This window comes from Natator depressus, chromosome 8 (assembly GCF_965152275.1).
Source record: "Natator depressus isolate rNatDep1 chromosome 8, rNatDep2.hap1, whole genome shotgun sequence".
Taxonomy (NCBI): Eukaryota; Metazoa; Chordata; order Testudines; family Cheloniidae; genus Natator; species Natator depressus.
The window spans coordinates 99119362-99137695 of record NC_134241.1 but is presented as its reverse complement, the minus strand read 5'-3'; the positions used below and the strand labels follow the sequence as shown (position 1 = coordinate 99137695).

The window sequence follows — 18334 nt, the reverse complement described above, 5'->3', positions numbered from 1 at the left end:
TCATCCAGAAAATAATAAAAATCCATCCTTCCTTCCGGGTATGCACCTTAGCTCACTGAGCCGCCTGGTTAGAAGCACTGCTGTGAACCCAAGTCCAAAAAATAGGGTTATTTTTTTGCTGATCTCCAGCTGCTGGAGTTGCAAAGTGATTACATGGTCACAAGAGGCGTTCGGCATGTGCTTTGCTGTATCGCAGAGGGGCAACAAAACACACACCAGCTCAGCTGGCTGGCGTTTAATAAGACATTTCATCTCTACGGCACTAAGCGTACGCTTTCATCTTCAGGGGAGCTTTAAAAACAACAACCCAGCCTTGCCAGTCTACAGAACAAAAAAGAAAAGCTGACAGAGACCCACCAGCAGACCTTCGGGGCTAGTCCTGGATGTGGCTGCAACTGCAGCAAGCCAAGAGGAGAAAAAATACCAACCATCACTTTTGTCAGTTACCGCAGTATTTTAACGTGGTAGGCTGAAAATTGCAGAGCATCATGTCAGGTGCAGAGTTAAGGTTGGTCGTCTGGCTTAACTATGCACCTAAATAGTTGAGCTGCTTGAAAAATTAACCTAGATCATAAGAATGGCCATACTGGGTCAGACCAAAGGTCCATCTAGCCCAGTATCCTGTCTACTGACAGTGGCCAATGCCAGGTGCCCCAGAGGGAGTGAACCTAACAGGTAACGATCTAGTGATCTCTCTCCTGCCATCCATCTCCACCCTCTGACAAACAGAGGCTAGGGACACCATTCCTTACCCATCCTGGCTAATAGCCATTAATGGACTTAACCTCCATGAATTTATCCAGTTCTCTTTTAAACCCTGTCATAGTCCTAGCCTTCACAACCTCCTCCGGCAAGGAGTTCCACAGGTTGACTGTGCGCTGAGTGAAGAAGAACTTCCTTTTATTTGTTTTAAACCTGCTAACCATTAATTTCATTTGGCGGCCCCTAGTTCTTATATTATGGGAACAAGTAAATAACTTTTCCTTATTCACTTTCTCCACACCACTCATGATTTTATAGACCTCAGTCATATCCCCCTTAGTCTCCTCTTTTCCAAGCTGAAAAGTCCTAGCCTCTTTAATCTCTCCTCATATGGGACCCGTTCCAAACACCTAATCATTTTAGTTGCCCTTTTCTAATGCCAGTATATCTTTTTTGAGATGAGGGGACCACATCTGTACGCAGTATTCAAGATGTGAGCATACCATGGATTTATATAAGGGCAATAAGATATTCTCCATCTTATTCTCTATCACTTTTTTAATGATTCCTAACATCCCGTTTGCTTTTTTGACTGCCGCTGCACACTGCATGGATGTCTTCAGAAAACTATCCACGATGACTCCAAGATCTTTCTCTTGATTAGTTGTAGCTAAATTAGCCCCCATCATATTGTATGTATAGTTGGGGTTCTTTTTTCCAATGTGCATTACTTTACATTTATCCACATTAAATTTCACTTGCCATTTTGATGCCCAATCACTTAGTTTGGTGAGATCTTTTTGAAGTTCTTCACAGTCTGCTTTGGTCTTAACTATTTTGAGTAGTTTAGTATCATCTGCAAACTTTGCCACCTGAGTGTTTACCCCTTTCTCCAGATCATTTATGAATAGGTTGAATAGGATTGGTCCTAGAATTGACCCTTGGGGTACACCACTAGTTACCCCTCTCCATTCTGAAAATTTACCGTTTATTCCTACCCTTTATTCCCTGTCTTTTAACCAGTTATCAATCCACGAAAGGATCTTCCCTCTTATCCCATGACAACTTAATTTACGTAAGAGCCTTTGGTGAGGGACATTGTCAAAGGCTTTCTGGAAATCTATGTCCACTGGATCCCCCTTGTCCACATGTTTGTTGACCCCCCCAAAGAACTCTGATCTCCCTTTACAGAAACCATGTTGACTTTTGTGCAACAATTTATGTTCTTCTATGTGTCTGACAATTTTATTCTTTACTATTGTTTCAACTAATTTTCCCGGTACTGACATTAGACTTACCGGTCTGTAACTTACGCTGGAGGTTTCAGCCCCCCACCCCCATGGGGCTGAGCGTCTGTGGGGTTTGGGGCTTTAGTCCCCACCCCCACTCAGAGCTGAAACAAGTAAATTAGCTTCACACGGCCCCCCCCTCAGGCAGTTGCCCTGCTTCCTGCCCCTAACTCCAGCCCTGCTTGCAAGCCCCCCAAACCAGTCCCATCACCCCCCTTGGGCGGTCACAACGCCCCCCCCCTCGAGTTGACAAACACTGATTGAGTTCAACGTCCTACACAGGTAGCTCAGAGAATTTTAACCAATAATTCCTGCATTAAGACCATCTGTTTGAACGACAGCATATCATTTTGAACACTGTCCAGTCTTCATTTAAAGCCCACCAGGTATGGCGAGGCTGTAACATGCCGAAGTAAGTTAAGTTGTTCCAATGGTTAATTACCCTACCAGCTGAGACTTTGTGCCTTCCATCTAGTCTGAATTTGTCTCACTCCCAATGGCTGGATCTCATTAGGCTTTTTCTGCTATATCAAAGAGCCATCTATGCTCGGAAAAGATCTCAAAGCATTTCATAATGCGAGAAACATTTTACAAACAGGGGAAACTGAGGCACAGGGATGTGACGTGACCCAACCAAGCACAAAGCTAGCCACAAATAGAAAGCAGGGCTCCTGACGCCTGGCACTGTCCCCTGGCCTAGGGCAAGGCTCTGGTAAGGAACATATGACAAAGTGAAGGGTAATAATATATTCTTGTGGGATGATAACCGGTCCCAATTAATTTCCCCAAATGTGTCAAGTGGTTTACAGTGTCTACTCATTGCTCCTGTCTTGTTTAACCACACAGTTCAGAGTTAGAGCTACAGCAGCCAGGTTCAGGGTGTCTGGTGAAAGGGATTGGCAGCGAGGGTGGATTTATTTTTAAGGCTAGAGTTTTGGTGAAGGTTTTTCGTCTAGGCTACATCTACACTTGGAGCTGGTGGTGAGACATCCCAGCTCACTGAGGTGTGTGCTCATCAAGCTAGCACGCTAAAACTAGTAGTGTCACCTGGTAGGATGGGCTAAGTGCCCCAAATACATACCCACAGAGTCCCGAAGGTTTGCGCTTGGGCCAGCTACCCTGCCACTCACCACTGCCAGTGCTATCATGGCTACACGACTGGTTTTAATGCAGTAGCACGAGTGCTGGCGCGAGTATGTTTACACACACTACGACTCAGAGCCCTAGCTCCAAACATTCACCTTTCATGTTTTCATAGGTGAAAGGTGCTAGCTCCCTGATTTGAGATTTTTTGCAGCATTGGCTTTGACATATCGATACACAAATGGTTTAGGGGAATTAACTGTGCACCCAACCATGCAAACCACTCACCACCCACATACATCATTACAGGCAGCGTTGGGACATGCAATATGTAACCCTCCAAAAACCAGGACGTGGAGAATTACTGTACAAGCCATTTGCACCAAACAACCTTAACTTTGTGCCCCTGGAGCTAGCAACAGCTCCTGCAGCTGGTTACGGGAGGGTGTGCTCATCACAGGTAAACATGAGGCATTTCTAATCCCATGCCCTTGTTTGCATGGTGCACCACAGACTGAAACGACAACACTTGTCTGCGGGCACACCAGCTGCATTCACTATGCACTGTGACGGGGCAAAGCCACATGGCTATAGGAAAGTAGTGAGAAACAGGTATGTTAGCCCCAGGATAAACAAATCCCTGTTACCACAGTAACCAAATGGCAGTTGCTCCAGGTTAATCAAGACACCTGGGGCCAATTAAGATCCTTCCACAAAGCAGTGGAGGCAGCTGTGTTGATTGGGACACCTGAAGCCAATCAGGGGCTGGCTGAAACCAGTTAAAAGCCTCCCAGTTAGTCAGGTGGGGCACATGTGTCAGGAGCTGTAGGAGGAAGCCATGCTGCTGGAGAAATGGAGCAGTACAAACCCTATCAGCACAAGAAAGGAGGCCTTGAGATAAGGGTGACAGAGATATTGAGGAAGTGGGGGCTGCTGTGGGGAAGTGGCCCAGGGAATCATACTCATCCTGTTTCCAAAAAGTCAGCTACCAAGAGCTGCTACTATCAGGGTCCCTGGGCTGGAGTCCGGAGTAGAGGGTGGGCCCAGGCTCCCCCCGCCCCTCCCTGACTGACAACAGAGACTGAGAGACAACAGAGACTGTGTGAGGGAGGGTGGCTTCTCCTCCCCTCCCTTGCTGGCTTATGATGAAAATGGCTCAGTAGTCTGTGACCCTTGCCTCTAGAGAGAGAAGGGCTACGTAGAGGGTCACAGTGAGCCTCTAAGGAAGCATGGGACCCACTGAGACAAGGTCAGAGCTTTGTCACAGCACTGAATGAGAACAGGCTTAGTTGAAGTCAGTTGGTAGATTCATGGCTGTGATTTGCAGAGACATGCACATGTGTCCTGAATGAGCAAGTACACCTCAGTTCAGCGTTGCCTTCCCTCCATTTTGTCAGCAGAGGTGCACAATGGTGTCTTCTTGCATGCGAATGCAAGACCTGACAGTAGTCTCCAGGACTTACTAAAGGGCACGTGAATTCAGGGTCTCAGAAGGAGCTCTCCGGGGTGAAGCGATGGTAACATTTTTTCAAGTGTGGGTGCGATTTGTGTGGCATAGACTGAGGCAAGGCTGCTCCTGTTTTCTATGCCCCACCTAAACCTAACTTTTGCCTTAGCAAAGAGAAGGGGTTAGACTTTGCTCTACAGTGTTCATATGCTCAGTTCGCAAAGTGTTCTGGATCAAGCATCGGTTAGGGCAGAGAGCCAGAATGGGTGTAATTGACACGTTGGCACATCGAGGACAGAGTTGTGGCTGTGTTGAGGTGACGTGTACCTTTAGTTCCTGGTATATTCCTTCTTTGCATGTTCCTATTTTAAGAGATTCAAGGTTGCATTACTTTAACTTTTCAGTTCCGCATAATACATTATTTTAACTCGTCATTTGCTGTTTTGCAGAGGGTTAAGTATTGGTGCATTTCACATTTTAGAGGGGTATGAGGCTCTGCTTAACCACTGTTTGTTCCTTTCTGGCCTCCCCCCCACTGTGTCCATCATTCGCCAAGGAGTCTAAGGCAATAGAGGTTGCAGCTATGGGCATTCTGTAAGCAGACATGTTAAAGCTTTTAGAACACAATAGCTTTTGCAATATTTCTAAAAAACCTCCTTAATACCAGCCCGCAGCCAAAATGAGGGGCAATGACTACTATAAATTTCATGAAGGTCAGATCCTTAGATGTGCCCTGCTCTGCCCCAAAGAAGTTATAAGACTCTAAAAATGTTGTTAGCAGCTCATTGAAATACTGAAACCAATAGAATGGTGGCTGTACTAGACTATTAAGGCTGCTAGTTCACATTTTCAAAAGAACTCAGTACAGTGGGTGCCAAATTCTTTGGAAAATCTGCTTCAGTTGTAAGTACAAAATATTTGAAATTCTGCCCCTTGCTGAATAAAATCCAGTTGTCATTCTGGACAATCCCTACTGAGAAAACAAAGGATCCCATCTAACTTTAACTAGTCTATGCAGAAGTGTATCATGTAACATGCAATCAGGATCCGAATACAAAATCTGAGCAGTGGCAAACAGTGCCTGAGGGCACAATTTGCCCCTGTGCAGAGGCCCAGAAGGTGGTTTCTGCAACGTTCAGAACCTACTCAAGCGAGACTCAAGTGCTGCTTCCTGAAAGGACAGGGAGGAATTTCATCCTATGAGACGGTGCATGTGTATCTCAGGCTGTCTTAATCTGTAAGTCATAGGTTTTAGGGTAGTAAAAACACCATTCGATTGAAGTGGCAGCAGCCAACTCAATCAAGTATATGAATGAACAAAAAGCATAGCTTGCATCTTCCCCTTAACTTAACCGTTATCCACACAGAAAACCCCTCAGGGGTGGCTGACTGACACACTTGGGCAGATCTTGAATAAGTTCACCATGTTACCCGTTAACAAGGTATCCATAGCGTGGACACAGTGCTGCAACAACCTTTGGGGGCTGGCGGTCCTCCAATGCCTTCCCAGGATTCCTACAGGCCCCCCAACCCTTTGGTATTTTCTTGTTAACTAACTATTCCCTGTTGCCTGACGGGAAGTCATCCACCACTGCATAAAGGCCTAGGCACTAAGAACTGAACGTGTCCCCATGCAGCTTCCACGCATCAACTAGACTCATCCATCCCTGGTACAGATCTCCTTTCTTTGGAGAATGCCCCTGCCCCAATATGACAGCTCAAGCATGCTGCCAGATGGCCAGGATCTGACACCACGGTACTTGTGGGTCTCTGGTGCAATGAAAGCAGAGCCCATGGTTTCAGGAGCAAGAACCAAAAATGCCAGGCTGTATGGTACTTCACAAACTGCCGAGGTGCCATCAAACAGGACCTCAGTGCCAGGAGAAAAACAAGGGATTAAGATGGCAGCGGATACCAATCTGGAGCATGCCAAGCCAGAACTAGCTTATCTGAGGCGTTGCCCGGTTCATGCCATTTCCACCCAGGTTTCCCAGAAGGGCCAGACAAGGTCTCTCACAATACACTGCAAAAGTATTCACAGACAGGCACAGTTTACTGAAGTGCTACGAACCAGGGGATGTGTCCCCAGCTGCCTCAGTGCCACATGTAAGCAAACAGAGCACCACGATGGGCACAAGACATTTCAGGAATCTATCTCCTGCAGCAGTTGGCTATTACCGTGTAGTGTGGCTGCTACCTTGTATGGGGAGATTTTGGCAAACCAGTAAAGTGCCTGAAACCACTTTGGCTTATTGCTAAAAGCAGCCAAGTCAGCAGGCCGTAAAGTGGCCATGTAGCAAGCTCAGCTTGACCAAGGCAGGAGGGGAGGAGGTTCTGAGTGCCACAGAAAGGGCAGCTTGATCCCACATCCTTCCTGATAAGAATTGTGTTGAAGTTGCTGATACATGCACCTTAGAAAAACAGAATGTGGCCTCAGGAATGTGTCTAACAGGGTTTCAAGGCTGCAAACTCTGGGAAAAACCCACACCTGGTTAATCAATAATCAGAAAGCACCTCTTGCTTGACCATTGGAACTGCTTGCTTAACAAGTTTTCTTTAAGGGACATGTCATTCTATTACTAATGTATAAATAAGGGGGAAAGTTTGAGGTGGTGGGACTCTTCGGGGCTGGACTCTCCCTCTGGATGCATTTTGTGTTCCCCACCAGCAGCTGGGCTGCTTCTGTGCCACTCGGTAATTATCGAGGGTTGGGGGTGTTTTACTAACCTGTTGTGGATGTGTGTAAGTGCTTGAGACTAAGTAAAGTTTAGCTTTAAGGGAAAGTACTCTTGTGTTGTCCTGTTTGTGCCAGCCATCTATTGGTCGGACGGCCGTGTCTCCACTGGTTTATTTCCTGACCCCACCTCTCACAGAGTAAAAGTTACCAAGAGCTTTGGCTTGAAAGGACCTCGGGTAACAGCCTCACCTGATAGGCTAATATGAGGACTAACACAACAGAGCCTGCAATGTGGACACTCCCTCAATGTTAGGGACAGATTCTTCTGACCACGTTCTGGAATAGGCACAAAGACAGCTTATTTTTAAGAGAAAGGTGCAATTTTTATTGCATCAGTTTAAAAAACCCAGCACTGTTGAAAATATTCACGTGTGATTTGCAAGAGGCACATTCAATTTAATAGGAGAGACTCAGACTTGTCTCAGTGCAAGAGTTCACATCAGTTTGAAGAAAAAAATCCCGCTGGAAGCACGGGCAAGTAACAGTGTCAGAGAACAAGTAACAGAGAAGTAACAAGTAACAGAGAAGTCCTGGCAAACAAATGCTTGGGTCAATTTCCAAAGGCCACAATTAAATGGAATAGAGCGAGAGAGCTCATCAGTGGATTAATTTATGGATTCATAACATGTAAGAGTGGTAAGCCAAGGTTGTATGGTGGGAATGGATTGCTTATAAAATGGAAGATGAAGGTTTTCTTACAGGACGAGACAATCGAGCCCATGGGGATGAAGGACCGCTCTCCAGTTGCGGACATTTAAACGGGGGAATGAAGCTTTCATGAAGACAGAAGACACCAAAGCAAAACCTCATACCTTTACCCATGTGCTGCACAACTCAGCTTTTGTATTTTTACGTCGTTATTCAATGACAAGTGTCATTTTGTGGGTACGAGTTGTATCTTCATCTCCAGCATTTCATTTCTGATGTAACATTGGGCTGCACTGGAACATTTGTACATTTTATATACTCTGCACAAGCAACAATTAAATGAAATCCTCATACAAAAAAAAAATCTTATCTTGATTGGCCAGGTTACCATAAATTATTTATAATGCAAGTTACTAAAGTATAATTCAGTGTTTTCTTTCCCCGGCTATTTTATCTCCTGACAAGTTTTACAAAAGAGAAGAATGGAATATAGCTTAGTTGCACTACATCCAAGATGCTGCCTACACAAATGCCAGAGAGAGATCCTAAATGAACCCCAGAACATATGGCGCTCTGCTGACAGAGCTCAGAAACTGGTTCTGCATGAGCAACACGGAACATCTTGAAACGTACGAGACATATGTGTTTTAGGAAGAAGATTGAAGTGTTTCATAATAAAACAGGACAAAGTGAAATACAAGCGCTGTATAAAATTTTAATTAAAACTGGTTTTACCCTTCAACATGTATATACAATATGCTTCACAGATGGATTTCATATTTAAGTATTATCCAAACCAAAAATGTAAATGAGACAAATAAAGCCTTCAAAAATGGCACAGAGGCTAAAATGTATGTAAACACTCCATGATTGTGGTGAAAATAAGGCAGGCAGGGAAAGCAACCTTCTGTCAAGTGTTTATTACTGGAGTGCTGCATGAACCAGTTCACAGAGCTGTCGCCTTTGAAAGAACACATTCAGCTCAAAGTCCAAAAATTCCAGTTGGTTTAATGATATAAACATAAGCGTCCAATCTACAGATGTTCGGGGAAGTGGATATTGCCTGTGTTACTTTCAAACGATTTATTTAAATGGCTATTTTATAAACCCTTCATCCGTGGCATCTGGGTGCGTTGATGCATATGGAAAGCAACACATTAAACTGCCCCCAACAGACTGAACAAAGATCTCCTCCTTTTGTGTCACCCCAACCCATCCTAAGAGAAACCTCCCCAGCAATTCCAAGGAGTTAAGTAAAAGCCTGACCAAAGAACAGGACCGCACCCTATGCCCTGAAAGATGGTAAACTCTGAGGAACAAAGAGAGAAGTTCTACAATCAAAGACTCTCCACCAAAACATGTCGGCCTCTAGGCCTAAAAGCTTTCAAAGCCAGGGACCATCAACAAGAGTAGCTCAGCTGATAGCAGCCGTCATAATGGAGCATCATGGGGAAAGTGGTCTCAGATGGCTAGGTCCCACGGCTCTGTTAGATCAAAACCAACCACCCTGACTGGATGGGAATCCACAGCAGAAAGCTTGCATGAACTCTGAAGTTGATATGCCAAAGGTAAAGTTTAAATTTCCTACAGGTTTTCATCCAGAAAATTATCCTGGATTACAGAATAGTTTTCCCTCACAAAGCAAGCACATGAAACTACAAGGGTGGTAGGTGATGGGGCGCGGCGAAAGGAAAGGGGAGAGAACAAGGGTTTCCTTGTCTCTTTTTTCAATCAGTGGTGACAGGAGTCAACACTTTCATAGCCACAATCTGCCCCCTCTTCTTTTTCAAAAGATTGGGATCAAGATATTTAAATACCACTGGATGTTCTAGTGGTGACCACTGATGATGGTCTATGTGTTTGACCCCACTATATGACAGAAATAGAAATTATTGGAAGACAGTGATCTTTTCCTAGAATACCAATTCGTTTGTTATGGGACACAGGACTTGATCTAAAAAGACTTCCCTCTTTACTGCATCATCTCCATCAATGAGGTAGTTAATTCAAGTCATCCCCAAAGGCTGGCTTCTAATGGTTTTATTGCTGTAGACTAGCTTGGTTACTGACTTCTAAAGTTTAAGGTTTTTCCTCAAACTTTTTAGAGGAAAAAAAAGCTCCAAAGTCCTTTTCACACTCCACAGCTAATTCCAACTTCTAAATCTTCTCAATAATAATCTCTGATAAATTTTATCACTCTCTTAACTGGGCAAATAAACTCACACTGTCATAATTAAGACAGTTGTTAGACTTCACATGATCCAAAAGACTCTCCATTAAATGATCGTATTTATATACTGAGAGGCCACTGGCAAAATTTTGCTTTGCACAGTTCAAAAATGTTGCTAAAATAACATCAAGTTTAGGATTCAGGAGGATGGAGATTATATAGTGATAGAATGACTCACCACCTTCCACTCTAAGTGCAAGGCACATTTTGACCTTGACTCTGCTAAGATAAATGAACAGCACAGCATACGTATGCGTACATATATACACACAGAAGATGTATAAGAACCGGTATAGAGTAAAATAGACTCCAGTAGGAACAATGCAGGATTAGACATGCAGGATGAAGACCTAAACCAATGAGGTTGGTTAGGATTTTTATTATAACCATTAGACTCTGAGCCACAAGCTGTCAGAGTTGTATATTCTCTTTCTCAATGGACTCTGTCAGTTTTAACATCAGACTCCCATCTCAACAAGAGTGCTTGTTTAATTTAGACCGTTACATGATTAAAAAAGTAAGAAATTGGGAAATCTACAGTAAAGCCCTTTTGATTGAATAGGAGATGGGACTTGGTGAAGTTATTTATTTATTTTGTAATAAATCGCTTCTGTAACAAATTCTGTCTCAGGATCTCAAAGCACTTTTCCCTGTGTTAGAGAGCTATAGTCTCCCTATTTTATAGATAGGGTAACAAAGGCACAAAGAAGCAGAGTGATTCACCACAGACTTCCCAAGTCTTCTTGCTCCTAGTTCTGTAACCTAACTACAAGGAGAGGTTACTCACCTTGTACAGTGTCTGGAGTTCTTTGAGATGCGTCCCTGAGGTGCTCCATTTCAGGTCCGCATGCACCCTATGCCTTTATCGGAGAAGTGCCCATTCATCCTATGCATGCGTCCTGTGACCGAGGCTATATAGGGCTGAGTGGGAAAACCGCCCTCAGTTCCTTCTGAACTACAAAGTCCCACAAAGGAAACTCTGAAGCAGGAGGGTGGTTAGTGGTGCTCCCACAGGGACACATCTCAAAAAACTCTAGTTACTGCACATGGTGAGTAACTTCTCCTCCTTCATCGAGTAGTGTCTTACGGGTGCTCCACTTCAGGTGACTTCCAAGCCGTAACCCCTTAAGGAAGCAGAAGGTTCGTAAGAAAGTCCAGCACTGAAGAAAGGGCTGTGTTGTCCACTGTAGCGTCTGATCTTGCAGCATGAGCCAAAGCATAATGGTTGGGAAAAGCAAGTACTGAGGTCCACATTGCAGCGCTGCAGATTTTCACAACTGGAATGTCCTCAAGTAGGGCTACAGTTGTAGACTGTGATTGAGTAGAATGTGCAGTCACTTTTAGGGGAGACTGAAAATCAGCCAAACTGTAACAGGTAATAATAATACATCCAGAGAGTCGCTGCATGGAGATGGTGGATCCCCCAGGCCTGTCTGCAATAGTAGCAAAAGTCTATGGGACTTCCTGAATGGTTCCTGGTTCAGTTTTGTCCATGTAAAAGGTCAATGCCCTTTTAACATCTGGTGTATGGAAGGTGGCTTTGGGTATTGTCTTATGAAGCTTAGGAAAGAAAACTGGAAGGTGAATAGTCTGGTTAATGTGAAACTCAGAAGAAACCTTAGGTAAAAGTTTTGGATGGGGTTGTAATGATACCTTCTCCCTGGAGAACACAGTAAATGGAGGGCCTGCCATTAGAGCCCCAATCTCCCCAACCCTTTGAGCAAAAGTGATGGCCACCAAAAAGGCCATCTTCATAGGCAAATGTAACAGAGAGAGCATGTAGTTAGTGGCTCAGATGGCTGTTTCATGAGACAGTTAAGGACAAGACTGATCCCAAAGCAGAACAGATCTCTAGTTTACAGAAAAAGTTTCATAAGAGCTTTCAGGAACCTCCTTATGGTTAGGAGTGTGAAAAGTGAGAAACCTTCTACTGGTGAGTGGAAAGTTATTAATGCTAAGTGAACCTTGATGGAACTCTCAGATAGATCTGATATCTTCAGTTCCAACAGGTAAATACAAGACTGTGGAAAGAGACGACTGGATAGGTGAGTGATGACAGTGGTTACATCAAAGATGATCTCTTCTCCATTTCTGGAAGTAAGTATCTTGTAGATTTTTTCCTGCTATTTAACAGTACAGGTTGTACTCCTGATGAACAGGATACCTCTAGTCCCAAGAATCATTGAGGAACCGTGCCTGGCGTTGCAGTACATTCAGATTGGAGTGAAGTGTTTGGCCTGCATTCTGAGACAATAGCTGAGAATTGAGGGCAAGAGGTGAGTTCGATGAGGTAAGGAAGCCAAACCTGCCTTGGCCAAGTTGGTGCAACCAAAATGACCCTGACTTGGTCCTGCTTGATCTTGTTGAAAGCCTTTAAAAGCAGTGGAATCAGCAGATAAGCATAAATAAGACCCTTTGTTCATGTAATGAGAAAGGTGGCTGCTAGAGATAAAGGCTTGAGTCCTCCGCTGGAGCAGACTTTTTTGCACTCCGTGTTGGCTGCAGTGGTGCAAAAGTCAACCTCTGGAAACCCCCAAGTTACGAATATTTTATAGAGACTCACAAGTCCAACTCCCACTCACAATTTAGGGTAAAATGTCTGCTGAAGTCGTTTGCCATGGTGTTTTATATACCTGGGAGGTAAGAAGCTGAGAAGGTCCTTGAAGGGAGAAGGAAAAGGGGGGTGGAAGGGCAGGATGGAGATAAATTGGATCATATAACCAGAAGTAACAGCCACTGATACCCATTTGTCTGATGCATGGGAGAGAGAAACCTGCTGGTATAGCGAGAGATGGTGTCCAAATTAAGGGAAAGGGGTGGAATAGTGTAGCCGCGAAACCCTATCAGGTGGTTCAAACTCCCGACCAAACCCTCAAAAGTGATGTTTGGGAAATGTAGATCGGCTGGGATGAAGTATTCAAGTTAGTCACTGGCTCCATTTTAGAAAATCTTGACCTCTTAGCCGGCAATTCAGATGGTCTATGGAGGGTGGAAAATTAAGCAGAATGGGATCTTTGCACTAATTGAGACCTGCTGAATTTCTTTTTATTTCCAGGCATGTATATCTCCAGGAACCTAAGTGTAGACCTAGTCATTTAGGGAATGAATTGAGGTGCCTGTGGAGTCCGCACATCACTACTGCAGTGGAAACAGACCTGGCTGCAGTGTAGCCCACATCAAGTAAAGCCTGCAAGGATGTCTTTGCCACCAGCTGGCCCTCCTTTATTATGGCACTATACGGATCTCAGTAAATGGTCAATGAATGCATTAAACATCTCTTAATTCAGGTAGTTACATTTCAACATCAGTGCTTGGTAAGTCACAATCTCAAACTGTAATGTTGCCAAAGAGTAGCTTTTATGACCAAAAAACTCCAGCCACTTCTGGTCCTTGTTATATGGGTAGCTTTAGAAATGACACCCCCTTGCATTCACTGTGTCCATGACTAGAGAATTTGGTGCTGGATGTGAAAACAAAAACTCAAAATCCCTGGCTGGGGACATAGTATTTTTTATTGCCACACTTGCATGTTGGGGGTGCCACTGCTGGAGTTTTCCAGATGGTCTGGGCTGGCTCAAGGAGAGCATCATTAACTGGCCATGCCACCTTTGCTGAGGTAGAAGTCTGCAATATGGCCAGGAGCTTGTAAAGGGAAGGTGGGTGAGAAAGAACTGCAGGCGCTGCACCCATACAACTCTATGTAGCCTCAGAATGGAGCATGCAGATGTGTAGGGTGCACGCTACGTCTGAATGGGCATGGCTACCAAAAATCTGCAATCAGAGCCACAGGATGCATGTGCACCTTAAGTGAAGCACCCACAGGGACACAACTCAAAGAAGACTAGCTTCTTATAAGAGATTTCTTAGTTTTCTGGTGACTCACTGAAAACTTCAGGTGAAGAAATCTTGGAGAGCTAGTGTATAAAAACCCAAAACACACACAGTATGTAGAACCTGGAGCACTTTCCTCATCAAATGAGTTTAAAGCAGTTCAAAATTTGAGCCTAAAAATTCTCAGTGTCTTCATTACCCAAGGGATTCCACATCATCCGCTCCATCTGACATTCTTAAGGGACCAAGCCGAGGCTTCTATCCTGCTACCTGGGAAGCTAGATAATGCTGATCCTTAAAGAGCTTGACACTTCCACCCCTTAATCACTACAGGGCAATGCTGAGGGATTTTTAAAGTGACTGCTATTTAGCAAAGAGCCTGACTTACAATTGAGCCCCACTGTTTGTACAGTTTGTGTTTGCACAAACTAAATTTCTGCCCCAGGGGGAGTTGAGACAAAAGTAGCCTCAGTTTGACTCCCGAAAAGTGATTAAAATATTAAGCTGATTACATTTCGTGTCACATACAATACCAAAAAGGCAAATAATGTCTGGTTAGACTACTCATGAGCTATGACAGTCCAGGGGAGGAAAAAAAGAAATAAAAAGACAGATGCAATAAACTCTAATTCTCTCTTAATCTATCCCATTATTTCTCGATTTGAGTAGGCAGTTTTCCTTTAGGAGGTAAAATGGTGGTGGTGGAATTATGCCATCCTACTGTCACTAACACACCACTTTGTGGATGGCAAAAGATAAGGACGGAGCAAGAAAATGCTATTTAAAGCTCAGCTCAGGAACCTAGAAATTTGCCTTTGATAGAAGGGATTTAAATTGTATTAGAAGGCAAGGTGCACTAAACAATCACAGTTTATTACTCTGTTGGTTCACTGCCTGAGTCTATACTTATCGCACACAGCAGTAGCAGAGGAGAATCAGTCTTCTCTGCACTCGAGCTAGAGGCGTATTAATAGAAGGTTAGCCAAGCACACAAGCAGGAGAGGGGGGCCAAACACTTGTGTTAAAAGCGGCTTGCAGATTTCAAATGGACAGAGCTGTGTACCTTGACTCTTAAGTCCCATTTCATATACAAGTTTCCCCCAACAACAGAAATGGATTCCAAGACAGGGTTTGGAAAAAAACCCTTAGCTATACCCTGGTGTACATATTACAAGCACAATCCTGCCATCAGAGAGGTGGTTAGCTGATACTAGCTGATTCTAAGAGGCAAAACATCTACACACATGATAGGAGCACGACCAAAGGGTAGTCATTCAATTTATTGCACTAGTGATGTTATATAGCAAAACTTCATAGGGAGAATATTCCTATCCAGCAAAATTCAGATATGAACGCTTCTTTTCCTCTCCCATTCTTCCTAAAGGAAGCCCAGACTAAGCCTGTAGGTTCCCCCAAAATTTAAAGAACCAGGATTGCCACCTTTCAATTAGGCTAAAATGGAACTTAAATTACAGCCTCATCTTTCCCACCAAACTCCTGCCCCTTTAGCCCACACTTTCTTTCCATACTCCAACTCATGGTGGGTCTCTCTCCCCTGTCTTCCCCATGCCTCGATTTTCTGGCTGCGCATGAGGGGCTGGGGTCTCCAGTCTCACATGCAAGGAGATGGCACCTCTGTATGTTCAACACCTCCCACGCATTGAACTAATGGGGCTGAAATTAGTAACTAATTGGCTGAACCATCAGAGATGGGTCGTAGCGAGTAGCATTCCTATACCATGGAGAGAGAATGGGCCAAAGTGCAAAACAAAGAGCAGCAGGTGATATCCAAAATATTCTTAGTCCATACACCACAATTACACCTGTCCTGCTGAGACTATGAAGGATGCTTGCGGCTGCTAAAACTTTTTAGACAACCGGAAGCAGTCAAGGTGAGGCACACAGAGTGTGTGCATACACAGTACACACTTCATATCCTGCAGGTCTAGCATGCCTAGGGCATACACCAGCTTTGCTCTGGTTACATGAACAATAGTAATGTGTATGCATGCTTACAGTTTGCACTCAGCTATGACATTGGGGGTCAGGCCAGGAGGGAGTCCTGAAAAAAGAGGGGTTGACTGCATGGGCAGGAAGACAGAACTCATGGCTGAGTGCTCATTCACACCCAGGAAATCATTTCAACCTGCACTTGCAATGTAGATGTCGGTTGGGTAACTCTAGGTCACGTGCTGGCAGAGAACAAATCAAATCCTGCCTTGGCTTTTCGTGATGCATAAGTGGTCTTCACAGTTTCTTCCTGCCATCTTTTCATTGGCCAATTTTATCGATTAAGAAACTACTGTAGTACGGACCAATAAGGACTGGAGCCAAAGAAAAGCAGCCCAGTTTAATAGATAAGCACAGGGCTAGGATCCAGAAACTTGCACATTCTAAACCCTGCTGTGCCGGTGAGCCCCTGACTTTGGATAAGTCTGTGCTGTACATTTCCATCTCCAAAGAGAGACTTAATAATGCTTCTCTACATTATAGGAGGCTGTGAGGATTAAATAACTGGTTAATCTTTGTTTTGCAGTTTGAAAAGCTAAAGCACTGCAAGGGCCAAGTATGATCAAGGCCAGGAACATGGAGCTGTTAATCCAGTGACTGGCTTAGCTGTTACGGGGAGCAGAAATGTCTGTATTCAGTACATTTCCTCCAAAAGCCCCCTTTCCTAAAGCTGCAATGCACAGCCTTTCAATGTGCTCTCCACCTGACTTACTCGTTCACTGGCTGCTTCCTTAGATCAATTAGGTTATCTTAGTAAGAAAGCCCGGATAGGAGTAGGCCAACATTTAGTCTATCCCCATGTGTTGGTAGGTTACAGTCCTAGATTTCTGCCATCTGTACAGCTAGTTTTATCCTTTGTCCAAAAGCAAGATATAAGATGGCACTAGTGTAACTGAATCTGTCCCAGCTACCTGCTTCTGTAGCGAATGTGCCAGGATACATATTTCCTTTTGAAATGGGAGAAAAGCAGGAGATGGACATGCTTGCCCTTTTAAATCACTCAGATGGGCAGCTTGCCCTGGTCTGTTAATGTGGGAGCTGTTCAATGTGAGGCTGAAAAGGTTCCCTCTCCTGGGAAAGCATCTAACTACTGCCGAACATTTGGTGGCCTTTAATGAAAAGATGCAATTTCTGCCAATACATCCCCAGCAGGATAGTAAGGACAGGCTCCAAATTTGGTGGGATTGTGATGCAGGGACTTCATAATGCATGCATGGAGCATCTGCCTCTAGCCGACGAGCTCCAAAAGTGATCCTGGAAACTTTTAGACATTGTTACATTGGGATGCATGAAGAAGAGATGTTTTCTTACAATATAGAGATAGTTATTTTCAAAAGAGCTTGACATTAATAGAAAGTTCATGGCTGAAAGTGCTGGGAAATACTTTCAACACAGCCACAGGGTTACTCTCAGAATTTTTCCCTTCTCCATTTCCAGACCTGGAATGAGCAGACATTATCCTTCTAAAAAAAATCCCTCTAAACAGATAGTATTGTACTATGATCATCTCGCTAGCTCTTTAAACACTGGGGCAGGTTTCACTTTCAACCATTTAAATTAAATTGCTAATAACTGAAATAGAGTTGGCTACAATCAAAGCCTGCACTGATGACTGATAGGAACATCCAGCTTACTCAGCACCTGCTTCAGAACTGAAACGGACGACGAGGGGTTGGGTGAAATAGCACCATCCTAGCTTCTTAAGGGAACAATGCGCCTGCTTACCTTCAATTGTTTCGGATTTTCTTTTTATTTTAACATTTTGCTTTTGGGGTCCCAGCCTCAAAGCCCCACTAGCCCATAAGAGTTCGTCCCAGTGAACAGTACATGTTAAAAAATAGAGTACAAATATTTGTTACACAAAAATAATTCTCATTAAAAATAGTAACCTTGTGCACTGTACATTTCTGGTTGTATTGCTATCAGGAGTGTATTTTTCTTTTTGAAATGGTGCCAGAAGCTTTTTTGTACATGTTTCTGTATATTTTCTCCAGGCTGTCTTCAAAGATAGCTCTGTGGGGTTTTCCTTTATACGCAGCTGCACGGTTGGACCAATATTCACCATTATCCAAGTGAACGGTGGTGTTCTGCTGAACTGATGAACTGTTAACATAAGCAAAGCCAAAATGATCAATCTGAGGGGAAGAGGAAACACGAGTCTGCAAATGCAGTGTGAACCCAGATACAGTGCTGAGAAACAGTGACATTTTACAAGTAGAAATATAATTATACCGCAATTATTCTAAGAAACAGAAGCCCATGTTATTGAAATACAGAAGTCTTCGTTCATGTAACCAAGTACCCTTTATAAATACCTCCGAAATAGAGGCAGAATTTGTTTTGGAACAGAATGTGGT

The 18334-nt window shown here is 43.9% G+C and overlaps 1 protein-coding gene across 2 annotated transcripts in view; it reads right to left on the bottom strand.

Annotated features, from left to right (window-relative positions):
* Nucleotides 1-8892: 8892 nt before the first annotated feature.
* SPATA6 (spermatogenesis associated 6) overlaps nt 8893-18334 on the bottom strand; it is a 62925-nt gene continuing 53483 nt past the window's right edge. For both annotated transcript variants that reach the window (XM_074961772.1, XM_074961773.1), the window contains exon 13: nt 8893-18080. In XM_074961772.1, coding sequence (XP_074817873.1) covers nt 17900-18080 — 181 coding nt within the window. In that variant the 3' untranslated portion in view covers nt 8893-17899. The remainder of the gene's footprint in view (nt 18081-18334) is intronic.